Here is a 23,711-nt window from a genome sequence, read left to right as displayed (position 1 = left end):
ATAAGGGCGCCTGGGTGGCTTAGTCGGTTAAACTTCTGACTTCGGCTCAGGCCGTAATCTCCGGGTTTGTGAGTTCGAGCCCCGCATTGTGCTCTGTGCTGTCAGTGTGGAGCCCCCTTGGGATCCTCTCTCCTCCTCTCTCTCTGCCCCTCCTGTGCTCTCTCTCTTAAAAATAAACTTTATATAAAAAATAAATAAAATATCCAGAAAATATAGTCAAAGATATTTGACTACAACTTGAATTCTCTGTGTAATTGTAAGGCCCCAAACAGGCCCCTTGGCCTTCAAGCCAGATCTTCCCCTGGGCCCTTCTTTGCCTGGAAAAATCCTGATTTTCTTTGAAGGGTGGAGCTGAGTTGTACCATCGCTGTGAACCTTTGACAAGCCCCAGCCCCAGGCCGAATCCACCTTTGTCCTCTGTGCCCCGGCTGCTCTGTTTTTGCCAAATAGATAGCCCTTATCTTCTTTGGTTTTGTCATTTTAGCAGCTGCCTGGCCTCATGGAATGCAGGCCTAGAGGGTCCTGAGGGCTTTACCTTTTTGCCAGCCTCAACCCACACAAAGCTGGGCATCAGATTGAATTTAATTCACCTTATGTTGTCACTACGAAATAAATAGGGTGTTGCTTTCAGGCAGATCCAGAAGTTTCCTACTGTCCATGTCTGGACAGCCTATAAGAGGCTGATGGGAATTGCCAGCTGCTTTGTCAACCCTGGGTTTAGGTGCTGTAAAGCCTTTCCAGAAGCCGTGAGTCCTTACAATGTCAGGAACTGGACAGATAACCTTTTCTCTTTCCCTAAATTCACAGCTTCTTTGAGGCAGTATTTACATATCGCAAAATTGAGGTGTGCAATTCAGCCATCCAGTTCACACACCTCGAAGCACCAAATTCCCCCATTTCAAGTCTTCAACTCAATGAGTTTTAGGATGTTTATAGAGATGTGCAACCATGACCCCAGCCTAATTTAGATTATTTTCGTCACCTCGTGTGCATTTACGGCCACTTTCTATTTCCACACCCAAACCCCACTTTTCTGTCTGCCTGGGTATGCCTTTTTTGGGCATTAAATATAAATCAAATGATATGTGTTTTGTCATGTCTGGCCCTTTCTACTTTGTGTGCTATTTTGAATCAGTACTTTACTCCTTTATATGGACGACCTACTATTCCATAATATGGTTATAACACGTTCTGTGTATTCATCCGTTGATAGAACATTTGGGTTGTGTCCACCCTTTGGCCCCTAGGAATGATGCTACTGTGAACATTCCCGAACGAGTCTTTGTATAGACACGTGCTTTCTTTTCTCCTGCGTAGATTCCAAGAGTGAGATTGCCGATCCATATGGTAACTCTCTGTTTGGCACTTTGAGGAGCTGTCAAGCTGGTTTCCAAAGCAGGTGCAACCTCTCACGTTCCCAGGGGCGGTCGGTGAGGGTTCCAATTACTCCACAGCATCACCAGCCCTTGTTACTGCCTGTCTTTTTTATTTACACCATTCTAGAGGGTGTGAAATTATATCTGCGGTGCAGATTTGCCCCACTCAAACGAACAACAACGTTGAACGCCTTTACACGTGCTTGGTGGCCTTTGGTATATCTTCTTTGGAGAGGATGAACTCCCTTTTGGACATTATTTCTTTGAATCTTGGTATTATTGCAATCCTATTTTATAGATGGAGAAACCGAGGTATGGAGAATTTGCGGTACTTGCCCAAGGACACCTGGCGTGGAAGTACCAGAGCCAAGATGGTTAAATTCATTTTGAAGATGGTGTGGATTAAGAGATGAAGTTGTCCAACACTGAGTTAAGGACACATTGCATGGCCAGAGCGTTAGGGTTTCTGCCTCTTGAATCCTCTGATAAGCAATCGGCTAAGACTCTTTTAAAAAATAAATATGGCGGGGGACCTGGCTGGCTCCATTGGTGGAGTCATGTTGATCCCCTGGTCGTGAGTTCGAGCGCCATGTTGGGTGTAGAGACTGCTTAAATAAATACACTTAAAAAAAAGAAAACCTTTAAAAAGTAAGTAAAGCAACCCATGTAATTGAGATGCTCTTAGAATACGTGGTTGCGGTGATATGACCCTTTTTCTCTGGGTTTATGCAAACCATAATTCCTCTTCTTTTTAAGAACCGAATGGCTGCAATTCCTTCCTTTCTAATAAAACCCTGTTGGCTATTTCAGTCCATGTCCTTATCTTTGCTCTTCTCTAGAAGTGAGAGGAAGGGTTTGTACAGGAGTCCTGGTTAGAGTTTCTACAGCTTTGAGTCTTTGTTCCTTCCATTTCTCAAGAGTCACCCGATGGCTGTGGTCTCCATTTTGGGGTGTGTTCACTGTCATTCGAACACCAAGAAAAGCAGGAGGGGGGTTTGTTTGAAGCCACATCGGTCTACTGCTTCCAATACTAATTCTTGTGTTACTGAGCTTGACAAATTTAGGGCAGTGTCTGACAGGGTTTCATAACCATTTTTTACCTCAGAGGATTTGTAAATGTGTCTCTGTGTGTAGTTTTCTCCTTATTAGGAATGAAGTGAACTTCAGATTCCTGCAATGCATACAATCCTGCCTCACCCCCTTCTTGCCTTGGTGAAAGATCGTAACAATTTTTATGGAAGGTAAAGCCACCCTTGTAGAATTTTCCATGCACATGCTGAGCCGTGTGCAGCTGTTTTTAGCAGCTCTTGGGACTTTACAGGGCTCAGTCCTGTTCTGTCTGACTCCAGTGTCTTCGGTCTCATGAATCAGGCAAAAGCCAGGCGAGGGCTGAGGCTTGAGGCTCTGGTTGTTTACTCTCTCTGAAGCCATAAAAGGGAAGGTTGAGACAGCAGGGGAAAGGAAATCAATGACAAAGCAGGATTGGGGATGAAAGAACTCGCAATGATAGGTCGCTATTGACAAAATGTGGGTCCTGAGAGTAGAGACCTTGACTTGTTCTGAAGGTCATAGTACCCAACATAGCCGAATGCATAGTGCAGCTGGAAACAGCTGGGCCTTTTTCCAAAGTGTGTAGCGTGCTTTTAGCTTCTTCCTGAACTGTCTCCTGTAACAGCAACCTCTCTCCTGGTTATGGTTTGTGCTCACAGCTGTGCCTGTGTGTGTCAGTGGGCTGGCGGTGGTCACAGACAAGCTGCATGTTGATATGTGTATATATATATATATATATATATATATATATATTTGTGTATATATATATATACACACGTGTGTATATATATATATATATATATATATATATTTGTGTATATATATATATACACACGTGTGTATATATATATATATATATATATATACACACACACATATATATTTTTAAACTGGTGCCAGACAAATCATTGTTTTCAATATATGTCATGGGGTAGAAACTGCGGAAAAGTATTCCCTTAATAAAGCATCACACAGTAGAGCCTACATTTCAGAATCTCAGAGGGGCAAGATTTCCAGTTGTTCGTAAAATGTAGGGAAGAGCTGAATCCAGTAACGGAGCGTCGATCTTCAGGTAGCATCATTATCCTCTGTTAATTCCACAAAATGGGGATATTTCCACATTCTGGACAGCCCCAACATTGGCAGTTTTGTTGACGTCAGTAATGCACATTGTATCAAAGAAGAAATTCTGTAGACCAAATGCTTTCTCAAGGAGAAAGCAGAAAGACTTGACATTGAGGCTTCATTGAGTGAGTCATTTAAGTGCCACAAAAATCCTCTGAGGGAGGTAGATATCATTACTTGGAACTTGCAGATGTGGAAACTGAGGCTTCAGAAGGTAAAGTGATTTAATCTAGGTTTGTTTGACCTTTAATTCAGGATCGGTCTAATCCACCATGCTGCCCTGTAAGAGCTCCCACAGCTGAAGCAGTGTATTTAAAATTTGTTTTTTTAAAGTTTATGTATTATTGAGAGAGACAGAGCGTGAGCAGGGGAGGCGCAGAGGGAAAGGGAGACACTGAATCCGAAGCAGGCTCCAGGCTCTGAGCTGTCAGCACAGAGCCCGACGCGGGGCTCGAACTCACAAACCGCGAGATCATGACCTGAGCTGAAGTCGGACGCTTAACCGACTGAGCCACCCAGGCGCCCCTGAAGCAGGGTATTTAATGGAAACATGACTGGGGGAAAAAGAGAGAGAGAGAGAGAGAGAGAGAGAGAGGAACCAAAAACCAAACTCTTAATTAAAGAGAACTGATGGTCACCAGAGGGAAGGTGGATGGGAGAATGGGTGAAATGGGTGATGGGGATTAAGGATTGCACCTGTGATGAGCGCTGGGTAAAACCGTTGAATCATTGAATCACTCTATTGTGCACCTGAAACTAATACAAGAGTGTATGTGAACTCTATTGGAATTAAAACCTTTTTTTAAAAAAAAAAAAACAAAAACCTAACCAAAAGATACTCTCCTACGTGCTCCAGCACAATGATCCAATGACACATCACCACTCTTTCAACCACAGACCCTATTCCAGTCTTACTGGTTATCCTAAAAATGTCCTTCATAAACCTGGCATCTGATCAACACTCTCAAGCTGTCCTAGCGGTCCTACCTCTTTAGTCTCCTCAAATTTGAAACAATTTCTCCGTCTGTCGGTGTCCTCTCACATCTTATCATTTTCGAAGAGTGCAGTCCTGATGTTTCCTCATGATTAGATTCAAGTTATGCCTCTTGGGTAGAGATACCAAAGAAATAATGCTGTGGAAACACGTTAGTTGACATTCATCTATAAGGTAGAGTCTTCTCTTCTTCCCGTGTGTTTGTTTGTTCATATCCCTGTGAACACGGATTCCCATTTCACTCACTGGGTTCCAATCCATTACAACTTGTAGTTATCTTTCTGCTGAAATGATCCCAGGCTTAGCCAACGGGGGCTCCTTCAAGCTGGCTGTTGTGTCCCTTCAACACCGTGATTCTTTGAGAACTTCCTTCCTTGCATTTAACCTGTCTTGGAACCAGTCATTTTCTTCAAGGAACCCAGTTCCATTTCATAGAGAACAATATTTAGAAGCCACGGTCTGGGCCCTCAAGCGCATGATTACTTCTACGTCCTTTCAGGGCTCTGAGCTAGAAAAAAATACACATGTGTGTGTAGGCATAACATCTGTCTACGCACATGACACACAGTCACGCGTGTGCATTCTCGAACAGGTACTCCAAGTCATTCACATATTCACACGCACATGCCCGTCTATAGTTTAGGTTTCCAAATAGATATTACAACCACAAGTTCACACTGAGATCTCCAGTTCCAATCCAACAACACGGGGTTTCTTCCCTCCACTTCCTTCCCTAGCAGCGAGGAACCCAGCCCTGGTTCGCCTCAGTGCCTTCACGGATTTCCTCGCTCCTGCCCTGTGAAATCAGTCCTCCTCGGGGTGCTTAGCTGAAATGCCCACCCCACAACGTGCTCCCAGGATCCACCTCCCCCTGGCTGTAGCTTTAGCCCCTGGGAGAGACCGGGTGCTCGGAATGAATTTTGATACTTTCATAAACTTAGTTGTGTTGGGAGGCCGTTCAGTACGTCAATATGTAAAATACAAAGTTTGGCTCCAACTCTACCTGACATCATGAGCTTTGGTAATATGTTGGGCCTCTCTGAGTCTCACTTGCTCATCTGTAAAATGGGGCTAATGACGGTGCTTACTTTGCAGAGTTGCTGTGAGCCTTGAATGATGCTCTCTGTGAAATGCTGACCGACGACTTGGTACCTGCCGAGTATCATCTCAAGTGTTATCTTTATCAGTGTTGTATGGGTCAGCGACCCAGCAGGAAACCCACAGCGTACTTAGAAATTAGGCTAAGCAAGAAAGACTTACCACAGGGACTATTTCTGAAGGTGTGGGCAGAGTGGAGGGAAACTCTAAGGGGTATTACAAAACCGAGGGCCAGTAATAGTGGAACTATTACCATTTCTCCAACCTGAAAGGAGTGGTTGGAAAAAAGTTCTGTGGCCAGGGGCCCTTTGAGAAGAACTTTCGTCAAAGGAGACAGCTCTCCTGCTGAGGATGGCAAGAAAAGAGCTGGGGAGCCAGCCACTTGAGCCCTGTCTTGTGCCCTCATTGGCAAACCCAATGGGAGCCAGAGCTGCTTGACCCTATATGTCAGCCCTCTTACAGGGTGGAGAACAGAGGGAGGGATCTACAAGGGCCAAATGGAGGGGTGTCTGGCTGGCTCAGTCCGGAGAGCATGTGACTCTTGATCTCAGGGCTGGGAATTCAAGCCCCACATTGGGTGTAGAGGTTACTTACGAATAAAATCCTTAAAAGTATATCAACGGGGGTGCCTGGGTGGCTCAGTCAGTTGACCGTCCAACTTCGGTTCAGGTCATGATCTCGCGGTTCGTGAGTTCAAGCCCCACATCGGGTTCCCTGCTGTCAGCCTGTCCGTGCGGAGCCCGCTTCAGATCCTCTGTCCCTCTCTCTTTGCCCCCTCCCCTGCTTGTGTTCTCCCCCCCTCCCCACTAAATAAATATATATATATATATAAAGGGGCGCCTGGGTGGCTCAGTGGGTTAAGCATCTGACTCTTGATTTTGGCCTAGGTCATGATCTCATGGTTCATGAGATCAAGCCCCATGTCAGGCTTTGCACTGTCAGCACAGAGCCTGCTTGGGATTTTCTCTCTCTCCCCTCTCTCTGCCCCTCCCCTGTGCTCTCTCTCTCTCTCAAAAAAAAAAAATATATATATATAGGCCAATAACAATTAAAGGGCCAAATGAAAGCTATTCAACTCCATTATTCAAGTTGTGGAGCAGGGGCATGTTTTGGTAAAACTGGTGACTGATTCTGGCAGAATTCTTGCAATAGTGTATCAAACCCCTGTCAATATATCAATCATGTGGATGGCCTCAGACTTAGTCTTCCTGTGAAAGGAAAGCTTAAATAAAAAAAGAAAGAAAGAAAGAAAGAAACTTGGCAAAAGTCACCGGGACAGCAGGTGTCTGAGAACTGCGAAGGGCTGGGGATCCAGGAAGCATGAGACAAGATCTGAGCACCTGGTGTCCCCAAGTCAGAACGGAGGAGGAAGAAGTGATCGGGCACATCCGGGTACTGATGCCATTCGGGGGCCTGCGTGCAGAGGCGCAGGATGGCACAATGACTCACATTCCAGCCCTGGGTCACCCCTCCTCACCGAGTGACCCCAGACCGGGAGGTTCTTGAGCGTCAATTCCACGTCGGGCAGGTGGGCTGGTGTCAGGAGCCAGAGGGGGAACCCCCTTAGCAGTCAGGTTGCTTAAGGAACAAGTAAGGGGGCTCCAGTACGTGGTACTGGAGAGTATTTGGCCACAGGCGATGATAACTCGTGAGCGTTCGTTATTCCAGGACTCCTGATCCCCACTCACCTGGAAGGTTCACCAGGCAGAGTTTTTCTGGCAGAAGGACCATGACTCATTTCATTCATTCATTCATTCATTCTTGGTGAAGAATTTTATAACATAGGAAAGTGCACAGATCAGTAAGGAGTGTTGGGCTCAGTTCGGTGTCACTGACAAAACACACCCAAGTAACAACCATCTAAACACAGAACGTGACCAGTATCCCAGTCACTACCCTGATGTCTAACACCATAGATTACTTTCACCTTTTTTTGTTCTTCATTAACATGGAAATAACGACATGTACTCTTTTTCTGTCTGGCTTTTTTTGCTCGGTGTTGTGTCTGTGAGATTCACGTTTTGTGTGGCAGGCAGATATATATATATATATATATATATATATATATATATATATATATATATTTTTTTTTTTTTTTTTTTTCAGGCAGCTATATTTTTTCATTCTCATTGCTGTGTAGACAGAAGGAGGTGCATGAGGTGAGGAGGGATGATTTTGCCTCCCAGGGACCATTTGGCGATACCTGGAACTATTTTTGGTTGTCACCACTTGCGGTGGGATGGGAGGGGGGCAAGGAGGCTACTGGCACTTAGTGGGTAGAGGCCAGAGATACTGCTAAACATCCTACAATGCAAGGGACAGCCCCCACAACAAGGCACGTTCAACCTAAAGTGCAAGTAGTCCCAAGGCTGAGAAACCCTGATGGCATTTGGGTTGGTGGGCGTTAGGGTCTGCTGTGAATATGGCTGCAGCGAATATTGACTTGCATGTCCTTTGATAAACGTGTATGCACTTCTATTGACGAAATCCCCGGGAAAGGCATCACTGGGTCGTAGGACCTGCCTGTGCTCAACTTTGGTAGATACTGCATTTTCCAGAGTTGTGTCCATTCCCACTTTGACCAGCAGTACATGAGGTTCAGGGTGTTTCACACCTGCACCAAGATTTGGTATTTTCTGCCTTTTTTTCTCTCTTTCTCTCTCTCTTTTTTTTTTTTTCCCTCTTGGTTGTATTTTCTTTTTCTTTTTCTTTTTTAGTTTATTTATTTATTTAGAGAGAGAGAGCATGTGTGAGCAGGAGAGAGGCAGAGAGAGAGAGGGAGAGAGAGAATCCCGATCAGGCTCAGAATAGAACCCAACGCAGAGCTCGAGCCCACGAACCATGAGATCATGACCTGAGCCGAAATCAAGAGTCGGATGCTGAGCCACCCAGGTGCCCCTCGTTCTTATTTTTTAATCTCTCTCCTACACCCCTCCTCTAATTCAACTTATGGCATATTAGATGCCCAAAACATCAGCTTTTGTCAGTAAATAATCCTGTTCCATATTTTGTGGGAGACTGGGATTATGCAGAGGTGTGCTTGCCTATGTTGGTCCCAAGAGCCTGCTAGAAATGCAGATTGATAAATTCCACCTGGAAGTAACTACCTCTTGCCTGCAACCTGTATTTTAACAACCCCTCCAGGTGATGGGATGCTTGACAGAAGTTTGCATACTTTTGATCTGGATGATCCTTATCCCCAAGCCACGAGAATACCTAGTTTGGGCTGAACACTTTTAGAAACAAATGTTTTAGTTCTTCCAAGGTTAAAGAATTCACTTCCACATGTACATTCAGTGGTACGCTTCATCAGTGGTAATTGGCCGTGACTTCTTTGGGGTCATTTGTTTTTCATTTTCTAAGCCTCCAGCTACGGGGAGATTGCCTCCTATCTTCACATGCTTGGACATTTGCCTATTTGAATGTGTGTAGACTGTGCTTTGCAAGTATTTGCTTAGCACTCTTTAGCATCCAGGAAGTGTTTCCATGATCCCTTCACTCCATCAAAATCAGATGCAGATCACTTCACCTCACACCACTGTGATGTGGCCCATCTAGCTGGACCATGCTCTGGACCTGCTCTCTAGGTTTTAAGATTCTGCACGTTAAACTTCTTCCTGCCTCCAAAATGAGAGTTTTAATAATGCTTTGGGTTCCACGATCTAGAAAACAGCTTCTTCTGTTGCTAATTAGATGAAGGGTACAGAAAGCAAAATGATTGTGTCTCAGGAGAAGGTGTATTTTCCCCAGTGAACCCCAGGACTCCCCAGTTATGGGAGAATTGTTGTTTTAAAGGTGTGCTTTGGAAATGTCTCCTTTCTTCTCTTTAACATCATGATCATTATCATGAAAAACACAAACAAAAACCTCCATTGACAAACTATCTGGTCCCCCAGAACAGAGTTATGTAGTTGGCCATCCAAAGGGAATTAGATTGTCCGCATTCTCTACTTGCCTGTGAATTCCTGTGAATTCCTGTGAATTTCCTGTGAATTGCATTCAAGGGAAAAACATAAATCCCTATGTTTTATTTTTTTAAGTTTAGTTATTTATTTTGAGAGACGGGAGTGGGGGGGGGGTGGGCAGAGAGAGAGGAAAATCCCATGAATCCCATGAATCATGAGATCATGACCTGAGCCGAAATGGATGCTTAACTGCTTAACTTGAGCCAAGTTGGACGCTTAACCGACTGAGCCTCCCGGGTGCCCCCCACCTACATTTTATAATTAAAAATGAATCCCTGAGTCATTTGGTCTGCTTCAATAACAAAGGAAACCACACAAAAATGACCTTCCAAAGGACAGCCATCAGCAAACCCAAGAAATGATATAATCTCACCTCATTTACCCAACCATTTCTGCCAGCGTATGACTTATGCTCTCAATGCTCCTTCAACAAACTTCATTCTGCTGTTATTTAACATTTTAAATGTGGTATGCCTGCTCAAGCCTGTATCCCCTCAATGTCTCTCCCAACTAAAGGACAACAGTTAATTGGGAGTGGAAAAACAAGTCCCAGAACAATGATGAAAGTGTAATGAAGTTTACATAAGTACACGCGATTAAACAAAGAAAAGGTACATGAGGAAATGCAAACACAGTTCAGTGCTGACATGGGACATTCATAGTTAGGTCTCTCTAGGTGTATGCTGAAACATGAGAGTGAAGAAAGGACTATTGGGACAGTAAAATCACGCATCTAGAACTAGACGTAACTAGAACATCCACTTAAGAGAAAAAATCATGAAGGGCTCTCCTAGCATAGCTCTCCTATGCTATTCCAATATGTAAAATAAAATGGCGGGTATAAATTAAAATAGAAACAGAAATAGAAATTTATATTATAGGTTTTAACACTCCTTCCCCATCGCTAAATTCTGGACCTCTTAAACAAGCATTGAACGCAGTGTGTGCCCAATGGCCCGCTGGCTGTAACACAAGAGAAGACTCTTGGAGTTACCGGACCACGGTAGGAACAGGGGGGAGATGTCCCTGCTGTCCTACAGGTCACCTTCTAGCTACGACTGGTACTCTGAGGTCGCGGTTCACTGATAGGAAGGTTTTATGTGCTGCTCAGCCTGTGAGGTTCTAGATTCACAACTCTGCCTGGGAAATTTCTCCACATTGGGTTTTCTTGTTTTTGCGTTTTTGCTCCCTCCTGTAACGTCTCCAACTGGAATGAATGCCTTCTCCAGATTCTGAGTGTAGGAACACACACGTTGGAGGCGCTTTCTCACCATCCCAGCTTCTAGGGAGCTTTTTCTCCTCTGAGTGCCCCCTACGTTTAGTGGCTACCCTCTTGTTTGGAACGGATCCATAGTCTTCAATGTTTCATTGGTTACGTATTTTCAGCTAAATGTATTTTGAAGCCTAGCGAGGAGACGATCTCCTGCGGGACGGGGGCCATACTTCACACTTCCTGGATTCGTCACTGCTGCTTTGTGGACTCACCTTTCACATTCTGAATCACGGCTCAAAGGGCCATAATTTTAGCCAAAAGGGACCATAGAGAACATCCTTTTTTTTTTTTTTTAAGTTTATTTATTTTGAGAGAGAGAGAGAGAGAATGCACACAAGCACAAGAGTAGGGGAGGGGCAGACAGAGAAAGAGGGAGAGAGAGACAGGCTCTGTGCTGTCATTGCTGAGCCCCATGGTGGGCTTGATCTCATGAACCATGAGATCATGACCTGAGCCAAAACCAGGAGGCAGACGCTTAACTGACTGAGCCACCCAGGCACCACGGGAGCATCTTCTTTTTTTAAAGATGAAGCAAGTGGGGGCCCAAGATCACATAATCAGTTAAAGGTGGAACAGTAACTAGAACGCAGGTGTCCTGAGTTTTGCACCTTGACCTGTTAGCAATATTGTGGGGGTGAGTGGGCACCCCTTCTTGATATTCAAATGAAAACACATCTTGCATGGTTTCCCACAGAAATTTGATTGAAAGTTGTGGGTTTTTAAATATCGTTTAATCTATCTGGTCAATCAATCTGGTCAGTTTTTGTGTGTCAAAATAAAAGACACCAGTTGTTCTGTTCCCAGTTCCAGCTAAGAGCGCATTTACCCATGAGCACCTGGAACCATGGGGGGGGGGGGTGTGTGGTCTTTCATTCATTCATTCAACACATACAAACAGGTAAATAGTATAAATAAGGTAACATTCACATTTCTACATTACAACGTTGAGGGAAGGAAAAAGCAAGTCTAGACTTTCCACTAATTTCTTAGCGACCCTGGGACTTTAAATCCTTCTATCTGCATTTCTTGATTTAAGGAAAAACTCAAAAGATGCCATATCTGATGTTCTGGTTCATTAAAGCCTTGGACTTGTTTCTAGAAGACACTTAATTAAGGTGTAGCCAGCACCTTTACCTCATACTTTCAGAGGCTTTATTTACAATTATTATTTTTTAAACACTTTATTTTTTTAATGTTTTTATTTATTTCTTTTAAGACAGACAGAGAGCCCGTGTGCATGTGCACAAGCGGGGGAGGGGCAGAGAGAGGGGGGAGAGAGAGAATCCCAAGCAGGCCCCACACCTTCGCCAGACGCAGGGTTCGAAGCCACGAGCCCTGAGATCGTGACCTGAGCTGAAATCAAGAGTCAGACACTTAACCCACTGAGCCACCCAGGTGCTCTGATTATTATCATTATTAACGTGATTATATTATCATTATAAACGTAAGCGTTTATGGGCTGACGTAAACTTCTCACCGTGGATTATTTTGCTCTTGCCCTTCCTCCTGTTCTCCTGTTGGCACGTGTTGCCTGGGAACACTCCTCCACCTAAAAATGTCTTTGGTGGTGTTCCTTTGCAGCAAGATGAAGGCCAAGTGCTTCATGCAAGGTCTTTTACGACTGCCTGGTTAGCCACAATTTCTGTTGTGCCACTGTCTTCAGCTCAGCCCTCTTTAGGTCTCCCCCTTCACATGGGAAGCCGATCAGGCTGGGATGCCAGAGGATACTCTTTCACCTCTTTGATTATTTAAAAAAATTTTTTTTTAATATTTATATTTATTTTTGAGACACAGAGAGAGAGAGAGAGAGAGCATGAGCAGGGGAGGGTCAGAGAGAGAGGGAGACAGAATCTGAAGCAGGCTCCAGCCTCTGAGCGGTCAGCACAGAGCCCGACACGGGGCTTGAACTCACAACCTGAGATCATGACCTGAGCTGAAGTCGGTCACTTAACCGACTGAGCCACCCAGGCGCCCCTATTTCTTTATTTCATAGAGATTCTGAGTCTTCTATCATTTCAAATAAAGGGATACCCTCTTCATTTTGGAGCTGGGTTCTGGACAGCTCCATAGCTGGAAAAATTCTTAAATAATGTACAGAAAATAAAAACTGCTGAATGGAATGAAGAGCAGGCTCTGAATGTGGCCCCAGGGGAGAGTCAACACGTCTAGCCTGATTAATTGGCTGGTTTGGGAATAACTGCTTCCAAAGGAGCCCCGAGGTTTGGTTGCTAGGCTTGCAGGTGCCAAACCGGTCCCTGCCTGTAGTCAAAGGCGTGTAGGGAAGGAAGGCTGAGCTGCTCAGTCTCAGTAGTGAAAACACACACCGTGGTGTGTGTTCTGAGTAAGCAGGTCTTCTGGCCTATTAGGAGGGAAAGGTAACAGGTACAGCCTTTCTCTATTGCAACATGAAGTTTCTTAAAAGGTTCTCCTGTGAGCTTTTTTTTTTTTTCTAAATACCAGAATCTCGGCGGGGGGCGGGGGGGGGGGGCAAATTGGCACAAGGACAGCCGAAAGGGCAGAGAGGAAAAACAGCTATATGTTTAACACGCAAACAATGCCATTCGAGGTAATAGATTGAATACAGAAACATTAGGATCGCTCCTAATTTGGCTGGTGTGTGTTTATTTCTTAATATAATGGCATTATAATGTCTGTCCCCTAAGCCTGTGTAGATCTGAAACCCTGTGTAATCGGCCAGTTGGAAACAGCAATGTAAACAGACTCTGTTGGCCTGATTAAGTTATGCGTCTGTACCCTGAACACTTTGTCAGACTGCAAATGCATTAATATTCACTCTAAGCCAAGAGGCTTTGCCAAACGAGATGCTGAAGTTACTCTCTGTTGTTCTGAAATAAAATATACAATAAGCTAATCTTTAAAGGTATTTGGAAGAAGAGAAGCTCGTCACTGAGCTTTCCATTATCATGCGCTCTCCATCATTTTCTTTGCTCTATTCCATGGAAGACACTGAGAATTAGACTCATCTGCTTTACCCGCATAAGGGTTACCTTTTCTCTTTTCCACTTGGCCTAAAAATCTGAAGGTGGGTTCTACATGGAGTTTATCTGTGGCAGGTCTTAAAGAACGGGGAGAATTTAGTAAAGGAGAGAGGAAAATAAGGTATAAGTTGGAAGAATAAAAAATGGGAACAATGGACACTGGCAGAAAGAAAAACTACAGGGCTCGGTTGATGGAGCATGTAACTCTTGGGCTCTGGGGTTGTGAGTTCGAGCCCGGCGTTGGGCATCGAGCTGACTTGAAAACAAAAACAAAAACAAAAAAACCACTGTACAGGAAATGACGTGGCATTTACTTGGAGCAGGGTGGTTTCGGATCGCGGGGGCTCACATTTGTTTTCCTATCCGGGCCAAAGCAAGGAATCAGCATATTGTCCTATTAGTTCCATTAATAGCAGTGTAGAGGCTTTTCCAAAGGAAGGAAAGAGAGCACCTTGGAGGGCATCATTTCTTCACGGGGTGGGGGCTCAATGTGCATTGTGAGTTAATGCCACAGGGTGGAGGGACTGGGGTTCTGAATTCAGAGAGCGAGGAGAGGTGGGAAGGCATTCAGTGGTTGAACTGGCATTTTCAAAGTCATTTTAAATAAAATATATTCATCTATATTAAAAAAAAAAAAAACAGCTGGTGGGAAAGTGAAGGGTTGAAGACAAGAAACTTCTAAGTCGAAGAGCTTGATATTCTTTACCCAAAACACTGCTATTTACAGGTTGGAGGAAATCGCGTCCATCCTAGGTGGTCAGTATCCGACTGAGCCGATATAAAGGATGTATCTGAGTATTAGATGATGTTCTCTGGGTGTTTAAAACCTGAGTGACCCCTCCCCCCGCCCTGGGGTCCCGGAATCTGAACGTCACTTGTGGCCAGGATTCAAGTTCTTTCCGGTGGAGCTCTAGGGCTTTAAGGAAATCAGGGGGTGCAGCTGGGGACTTGTTCTGTGACCCCAACATTCTGTGACAAACCCGCAGTGGATGCCGTAAGCCGGTGGAGGCGGGGGGGGGGGTGAGGGGGTGCGGCTGGCACCTCATGGCACCTCACCTATGAGTCACAGGACCAGGAGCCTGCGCTGTCAGATTCCCCCCAGGACTGGAAGTCCTGTGATCTCTGGTTTTAGAAAAAGGTAGGGCGGGGCCGGAAAGCCAGGATGGATGATGTTGTTTTTTTTTCATTTTAGATCTCTGTCACCTCAGTCACTTTTGTCATTAAAGCATTGGTTGTTTTCCTTAAAGCATTTGAGCATGGAGGCCGCGTCACCTGGAAGAGTGGGAGGACCCCTGGAAGGGGGGATTGCCACGAGCCACAGGAGGGGATAACCCCGCAGCCCGTGGATGGCCAGCAGGAAACGGCACGCCTGCCAGAACACATTTCAGCTTTGCCTTTCACTGTGCTAATTCCCTGAATGGCAATAACAAGCGGGGGAGGAGGGAGGGGGAAGGGGGGAGGGGGGAGGTTGGGGGGGGCGTGGTGCGGGAAACACATGGGAACTGAAAGAAAAGAGATCTGAGAAACGAAATCCGCAGGGGAAAGAAGTTGCCAGTGTTTTAGGGCCACAGCCAGCAGATGCGGGCAGGGAAGCGGAGGGAGGGGAAAGGCCGGGCTTCTGGAACCTGCTGCTGGGCTTTAGACAAAGGCGGTTTGAGAAGCAGAGACCGCGAGGCGGGACCGGTTGCTAATATCAGCACGGGGGCCGGAGCCAGCAGCGGGGGCCGGAGCCAGCAGCGGGACTCCCCGGCCTGAAAGGGGATCGATTCCCAGCGCGTCCTTCAGGCTAGGAGTTCGCGGAGTATGTGCCAGAATAAGAACGCAGAGGGAGAAGTAAGCTTGGGGGAGGCCTGGCAGATTTTGCCCGTCGTTGACAACCTGCTCCTCCGGGAGGCATGCTGCCTTCATCCATGCGTTACCTCTTCGTAGTTTCTGTTTCCTGCGTCGTCCTTTTTATCGTGCTCTACGTGTTTGGGTTCGGGGGAGAGCCGGGCTTCCAGAGGCTAAATAATTCAGACACTTGGATGCTGACTCAGGTTTGCACATCCTTTATCAAAGGCAGAACGCCTTTCCTGTGGAGAAACAAACTGAGGATACAAGACAAGTCTTCTTGCAGGGAATACCTGACCCAAAGCCACTACATCACAGCCCCTCTGTCTAAAGAAGAAGCTGAATTTCCTTTGGCGTATATAATGGTCATCCATCACCATTTCGATACTTTTGCAAGGCTCTTTAGAGCGATTTACATGCCTCAGAACGTCTACTGTGTTCACGTGGATGAAAAGGCGACAGTCGAATTTAAAGGCGCGGTGGAACAATTACTGAGCTGCTTCCCAAATGCTTTTCTGGCTTCTAGAATGGAGCCAGTGGTCTATGGGGGGATTTCCAGGCTCCAGGCCGACCTGAACTGCGTCAAAGATCTTGCGGCCTCCAAGGTCCCATGGAGGTACGCCATCAACACGTGTGGGCAAGATTTCCCCCTGAAAACCAACAAGGAGATAGTCCGGTATCTGAAAGGATTTAAAGGGAAAAACATTACCCCGGGGGTGCTGCCCCCAGCCCACGCCATTGGACGGACTAAATACGTCCACCGGGAGCACCTGGGCAAAGAGCTTTCCTATGTGATCAGAACCACGGCGTTGAAATCACCTCCTCCCCATAACCTCACCATTTACTTCGGCTCTGCCTACGTGGCTCTATCAAGAGAGTTTACCGACTTTGTCCTCCATGACCCACGGGCGGTCGACTTGCTCCGGTGGTCCAAAGATACTTTCAGTCCTGATGAGCATTTCTGGGTGACGCTCAACAGGATCCCAGGTATGTGCGACGCCGTGTTTCAGGGGACAGCAGCGTGCCCTACTTGGAAAGGCCGTTCGAGAGCCTGCTCCCTTTTAGTAGATGTGCCAGATGAAAGGGAACATCTGTAGTTCTCTCTGATCCTTTCTGGATGCAGAATCAGGTTCTAGCACGGCCAAGGAATACCTTTCAGAGGTATGGCTTTACAACTGATCGTGTTCTTTTGCGTTCATCTTACTAAATCTTTACCACAATAGGTATCGCTGTTGTCAGTCCATAGTGGTGTTCTTTCTTTCCCCCAAATTTGCCAGACCCTCTCTTGCCAGCGCTTCTCCTTCCTACCCCATCCATCAGCCAGATATGAGCTGACCACTCCCCTTATTCTTCCTTCAAAGGGTGTATCACCCCTTGGAATAATCACATTGACGTCTTTGTATGAGGTTGTTCTTGGCCTCCTCTGCATTATTAGGTGTGCGAAGTTGGGGTCATTTTCCTATCTTGTTAACTGCTAAGCATCCTCAGTGCTTAGAACAGATAGTAAATGGTCAATAAATATATATTAGATAAGTGAGTGAGTGAATGAACGAATGGCCAAGCATGAAGTTTTACACCAGAGTTGTCTCCCTCAGACCCGGTGAGTTGAGAAATGGTTGGACTCATGTGTATACCGTATCACACGGGTAGGGGTTTTTGGTTTTTTTTTTTGGAAAAGAAAATACATTTTGCTTTAGCTCAAGAATGAGATTCTAGGAATAGCTCCTTCTTTTCTCATCAAAACATTTCCACCTTTACTAATGGACCAGATGGATTCTTTTTAAAACTACATGAAACATGATAGAATCTCTTCTGCAGGAAATCTCAAGCTTTGGTCTCCATGAAAAATACAAAATGGACCTCTGATGAACTCAACAGCATTATTATAGCAGGAGAAAAACAATCATTGTTCTGGTTTTGGGGGCCTGCCAAGTTGGAAACACTGGTAGGTCCTCCCAGGCTGCAGGGCAGGGCCTGCTGGGCAATAAACATGCCAGCATTCTCTGGAAAATACCACGTTTGGGCTCTGAATCTCAGGGCGACTGGCTTGGGGAACAGGGTTTGCTCTTGTACTGTGCCCTCTGTCTTTCCTGGCCTCCCTCTCCGTACGGCCGCCATCTTTCCACCTTCTGTCTGTTGTTTCCATCATTGTCATATAATTTGGGAGGGACTCAGTACTTAGAGGCTGATTTTCACACTTCAATATTTATCCCTTCCTTTTTTCACTATTCCCTTTTGATTTATAACATTTGGTACCAGCCATGCGGTTCCTTACATCTGGTCTGAGATGAAGGCATTTCTTAACAAAAGCCTGAATCGTCACATTTTGAAAGAAGAAAAACACGTATTTAGGCTGGGGTTAAATGTCTGGTTACTGTGACAGATGGATGATCAGTCTTCTCAATGTCAAATCAATATAAGAAAACCAAGGAGGGTCGCCTGAGTGGCTCAGTCAGTTGAGTGTCTGTCTCTTGGTTTCAGCTCAGGTCATGATCTCACAGTTCCTGGGATTGAGCCATGAGTGAGACCCCGCATTGAGCCCCGAGTTGGGCTCCTCGCTGTCAGAGCAGGGCCTGCTTGGAATTCTCTCTGTCTGTCTGTCTGTCTCTCTCTCTGCCCCTCCCGCACTCTCTCTCTCTCTCTTCCTCTCAAAGTAAATAAAGAAAGAAAGAGAAAACCAAGGGAAAAAAGAATCTCCCCCCTCCCCCATTTTCCAGCCCTAGAAAAATAGACAAGATAGGAGACCAAGACTGATATGTAGATAGGCAGAGGAAAGGAAACCATTTTTGCTATAGGCTGTGGTATGGTATGCTGGCTTCTGCCTTCTCAGAGAGATAGTATGACTCCATGTAAATCACATAATCTCTTGGAGCCTCAAATCTCCCCAGCTACCAAATGAGAGCCCAGGTAAGAAGACCCCCTTCATCTCTGCCTTTGCCTCTCCTCGCGGAAGACTCAATGCCCAGAACGACATGAACACTGCACATACAGCTATGAGGAATTTGTAGGAAGGTGGAAATGCTGGTGAGTCTAGATTCCCGGTTGCCCATTAGCCTCGGCAAATGCATTCCATCTCCTTCGGAGGTGAGAGCTCCACCAAAAGCATCCTCCAAGGAGAAAAGCAAGCATGGTCCAGGGTCAGTGGTCTGTCAGATCTGATTCTACAAGGGATGCTTTTCAGGATAATGTGACGTCTCCTGTGGCTTTGCTTCCTTCCTTTCTTACATGCGGGATGGCATTCTGATTTAGGGAGAAAGCAGAAGGATATCTTGCTTGTACGTGGGGCCTTCATGAATTGCAAGGTATTAAAAAAAAATCATCGGGTGCCTGGGTGGCTCAGTTGGTTAAGCATCTAACTCTTGGTTTCAGCCCAGGTCACGATCTCATGGGTCCATGAGTTCGAGCTCCAGGTAGGGCTCCTTGCTGACAGTGCAGAGCCTGCTTGGGATTCTCTCTCTTTCCTTTTCTCTCTGCCCCTCCCTTGTTCATGCTCTCTCTTTCTCTCTCTAGATAAATAAATTAAATAAAATAAGTATCTTCAAATGCTCTAGCCCGTGTTGGATATCTCCATCTTCAAAGGCAATGTAAAATCCAATCATACCCTCAAGTAACTCCAGGATTTTATGCTTGAGTCCCCTTTGGGACTTAAGATTTGGGATGTGAGTCTGGTCCTTCATTACCAGATAGCTTTTAACCATATCAGCTCTTTTTTTTTTTTTTTTTTTTTTGAGAGAGAGAAAGAGTGCATGTGAGCAGGGGAGGGACGGAGGGAGAGAGAGACTCTTAAGCAGGCTCCACGAGAACGGAGCCCCATGCAGGGCTCAGTCTCACAACCCTGGGATCATGACCTGAGCCAAAATCAAGAGTCGGACTCTTAACCAACTGAGCCACCCAGGTGCCCCAGCTCTTCTATGTTCGATGTCACGTTATAAGAGGAAAAGTCCTTCAGTAAGTACGGTGTCAACATCGTTTTTGCAAAACGTGCAAGTACAAATAGTGTTGTTCCTTTCCTGTCTCAAAAGTTCCTTCTCTCTTCTGCCTAACACCCTAACTTAAAGTGGTTGTGTTAGAAATACCATGCACAGGTACATCAGCTTCCCCAAATCACCCACAGTTGTCATAGGACCAAGGAAATGACTAGTACCCTACCGTTACATGACATCAGAAAACCAAGTGAAAATAGTTTATGAGACTCAATAGAAAGAATATTCGCAGAGGTAGCACTGAATTACGTAGCTTCGCCTGGCTTTTTTTTTTTTTTTTTCTTCAAATTGTGTTTCTATTGAGAAAATGATTTCTTTCTTGGTCTTCAACCCTTAGGCTTGTTCCAATCTGCATTAGAATTAGAAATGGTGCTAGGGGCGCCTGGGTGGCTCAGTGGGTTGAGCGTCCCTCTTCAGCTCAGGTCATGATCTCACAGTTTGTGATTTCAAGCCCCGCGTCGGGCTCTGTGCTGACAGCTCAGAACCTGGAGCCTGCTTTGCATTCTTTCTCTCTGTCTCTCTCTCTCTCTGCTCCTTCCCTGCTCACACACTGTCTCTCTCTCAAAAAGAAATAAAGATTAAAAAAAAAAGAGAGAGAGAAATGGTGCTAAAATAGGCCAAAAAGAGTCTCTCGGGGTAAGAGGCCCCAGTCTCACATCCTTCTTCAGGGGAGGCCAGGTGGAGCGGCTATCAGCCCATTCCGTGTGGCTCTTGGAGAGACAGATGGTCTAGACCTCTCCCTTCTGGCCATATTCTCAAAGGAAACCCTCCAGGAGCATAAACAGAGAGCCAATAGTCCACTTTGAATTCTGGTGCATGGTTAGATTTTCTAACTCATCAGATCTTTGTAATCATTTGTGTCACCTTAAGAAACCACCATTTTCTCTAGCTTTTGTGGTTATTCCTATAGCATTGTCTTTGGCCTCCCCGCCCCATGGTGGAATGTTAGAGGCCATTTCGATTTTTGCTTTAAATCTTGTGAAATTGCTCAGTACCCACAGAAACAGCCGCTAGGCTTGTTTCTTACAGTCCATTTCCATGGCTAAATTGTCTTCTGGTCACACTTCAGGGCCAGTCCATCCCTAATGGAAAAGGCAAAACTGTTATTTTTTTTTCCAGCTATACTTTTCCCCCCTTCTCACTGTGTAAGTTTATTCTTTTGAATTTTTGCTCGTGCATTCATTACTCTGACCTTTCTCATGCCGTGAGGTTTTTCCTCCATAAGAATGTTTTCGTTTGCCTCTCTTCCTTTTTCCATTTGTATACATTTTTTTTTTCAGAGCCCCTTCTTCAAATAAATTATCTCAACCTCAGCAGTGACCGCATGGTCACATTTCCTCATTTTTCAAACCTAAAAATAGCGTGTTTCCTACTTCGATTTATTCTGCTTTTTTAACGCTGAGTTTTATTTATATGTGCACATTCTTTGGGAATGTGCTATGACTCTTTAAGTGGCAAGCGACAGAAACACAACTCAAAGTTGCTTAAATAGACGCAAGAGCCTACCGGGTCACAGAATTGAGATGCCCAAGAAAGGACTCCAAAAAATCTGGATCAAGAGTGGAAACAACATATTCGGAATTCAGGACTCTGTCTGCCAGATGGTCTCTCTGTGGTGTGAAAACCTGTCTCTTTGTCCAGAGCTAAAGGTGGGGGGGCGGGGGTCCCAGGATGGGACTCCCAGTGCTACAACCAGGAAAGCCCCAGGTGAATTGGGCCAAGTTGGTCACTCTCCCTGCCTGTGGTGGCCCCATTCAGACAGACTCCCCCCACCTGCAGTCAGAGATGGCCACAAGTAGCTCTCGTTTCTTGGTTCTGACAGTTGGCACTCTTAGGGGACAAGAGAGTCTTTTTCCTGAGAGTTCTAGCAACAAGTTTAGGGGAGACCTCGTATTTGTCCTGCTTGGTGCCAATCACTATCCCTAACCAAATCGAGGGGGTGAAGGATACTGATGAGCCTTTGTTGGGTCACTTTCCCAAAGGGCAGGCTACAGTTGAAGATGGTTCCTTAGGGTGACCCTGGTCAGACTAAAGGACGCTCCCCACTGCAAAATCGTTCCTTGTCTTGTAGGTAGAGTGTTAATGAACATCTCCATCTGGTATCAGAAGGGCAAGATTCAGGTTAAGACCTAAAACTTTAAGCCCTTGAACAATCGTAACTTGGAGAATACTAATTAAATTACTTCTGTGGAAGTGGTGTCATCTCAATAAACATAGCCCTTCTGTCTCATAAAAACATTTTTAATAATGTTTCTTTGTTATGTTTGGATAGTACTTATTTTGCAAAAGTACTTACGCAGGATCTCGTCTAATCCTCACAAGACCCCTGTAAAAGGAAAGCTACCACCCCCATTTTGCAGAAGAGAAACTAAGATGAAAATATGTGACTTACCCAAAGACAAGTATTTCATATAACCTAGCAAGAAATTAAAAAAAAAAAAAGAAAAAGAAATTTCTAGAGGAAGGAGAGATAAGATCTGTGTTACACATTTAGATTAAATTATACCTGGTTTTATGAAACTTTCATTAATTATTGCAAAAACTGCAAGTGTCCAGAAGATGAACCTTAGCGGATTCTGAGTCTTGTCGAGCTTGAGGAACGATGTATAATGGGACCCACCCAAAAATATTCTCTCTTGTTCCCTAAGTCATCTGGATGGTTGGCCCCTCTTTCTGGAACTCAGGGCTTTTTTGTGTGAGCAGGAGGTCCAGGAAAGAGGAGGGGACTGCCCATCTGCCCCATCTGGGTCTGCATTATCTCAGCTTAATCTTCTCAAGAATCTCGTCTGGTCAGTATCGAAACGCACATTTCGCCATTTTACCGAGAGGCGAAGAGGGAATCGGAAGGGCTGAGGAACATGCTCTGCTCCAAAAGCAGGAGGCACAGTGAAGGATAGAGTGGATACAAGGAGCACCGCAAATCCAACGCACTCAGAACACAACTTACACAGTCGCCTTTGTGTGTCCTCTTCTAGCTCTTCCCTGCAGGCTGGGTTCTCTCTCTCCGTCGTTCTCACTGCCCCATCCTGGGGGATCTGGCTTTCCCTGGAGCTTGGGTTCCAAGAGTTGGGGAGAGCCAGGCTGAAATCCTAGCTGCCCCATCCCAGCCACATGACCCGGTGTTTATACAAAAGCCCAGTCTTCAAGTAGCAAAGCCAAGGTGGTGAAAGCGTGGAGCCTGGAGCCAAACTGCCTGCATTTGAATCCCTGCTTTGCCGTTTACAAGCTGTGTGACCTTGGACCAGTGACCTGAATTTGGGGACCTCAGTTTCCCATCTGTAATGCGGAAAATAATAATTTTGTATCAAATACGTGAGGCTTCAATGAGTTGGACTATTGCCCAGCCCATATTTTAAGCGTTAATTTTTATCGTTGTTATTGTTGTGATTCTGGCCTTCGCCTCTAAAAGGTCGTCTGTAATAAATATCTATAAAATGTCATCATTTAATAAATGTTGAGCACCTAGATACCGTGCTAAGTACTGGGATACAGTAGTGAATGAAACAAATAAGACCCCTGCTCGCGTGGAGTGTATGTTCTAGACGTGGGGCACGGATAATAAAAAGCAGACAGATAAGATAATTAGAGATTCTGTTAAGTGCTCTGCAGAGAACACAGGCTGATATGGAAAAGGACCTGCTTTGAATGGGGTGAGTCGGGGAAGCCTTCTCAGTGGACGTGGTACATGAACTGAGGTGGGCACCTCGTATGACGGCCACGGGGACGATGTGACCTGGCCACCCCACCTTCATAGGTGTTACTGGCAGAAGCAGCAAGGCGATGCGTGTAAGTTTTTGGCATAGCGCTGACTACAGACTGAACAGTCAATAAACTGAACCTGGCTGTCAGCCTCCTCTCTGTTTCTGGTGCCGCCATCTGTCTTCTCTTGTCTCCTACAGTAATCTTGTTTCTTTCTTTCTTTCTTTCTTTCTTTCTTTCTTTCTTTCTTTCTTTCTTTCTTTCTTTCTTTCTTCTTTCTTCTTTCTTTCTTCTTTTTTAAAGTTTATTGGTTTATTTT

The 23,711-nt window shown here is 45.3% G+C and overlaps 1 protein-coding gene across 4 annotated transcripts in view; it reads left to right on the top strand.

Moving 5' to 3' along the window:
- The window catches only part of GCNT2 (glucosaminyl (N-acetyl) transferase 2 (I blood group)), a 97,544-nt gene that overhangs the window by 25,378 nt on the left and 48,455 nt on the right, over window positions 1-23,711 (top strand). The window contains exon 1 of one of the 4 annotated variants that reach the window (XM_058733033.1): window positions 15,599-16,697. The exons of the other annotated variants lie outside the window; for them this stretch is intronic. Coding sequence (XP_058589016.1) covers window positions 15,776-16,697 — 922 coding nt within the window. The 5' untranslated portion in view covers window positions 15,599-15,775. Of the gene's footprint in view, window positions 1-15,598; window positions 16,698-23,711 lie in introns of those variants that run through there. 4 annotated transcript variants of the gene reach the window in all.

The sequence above is a fragment of the Neofelis nebulosa genome, chromosome 6, assembly GCF_028018385.1.
Source record: "Neofelis nebulosa isolate mNeoNeb1 chromosome 6, mNeoNeb1.pri, whole genome shotgun sequence".
Taxonomy (NCBI): Eukaryota; Metazoa; Chordata; class Mammalia; order Carnivora; family Felidae; genus Neofelis; species Neofelis nebulosa.
The sequence above is the reverse complement of the archived record's forward strand: the minus strand, read 5'-3'. Positions and strand labels throughout refer to the sequence as shown.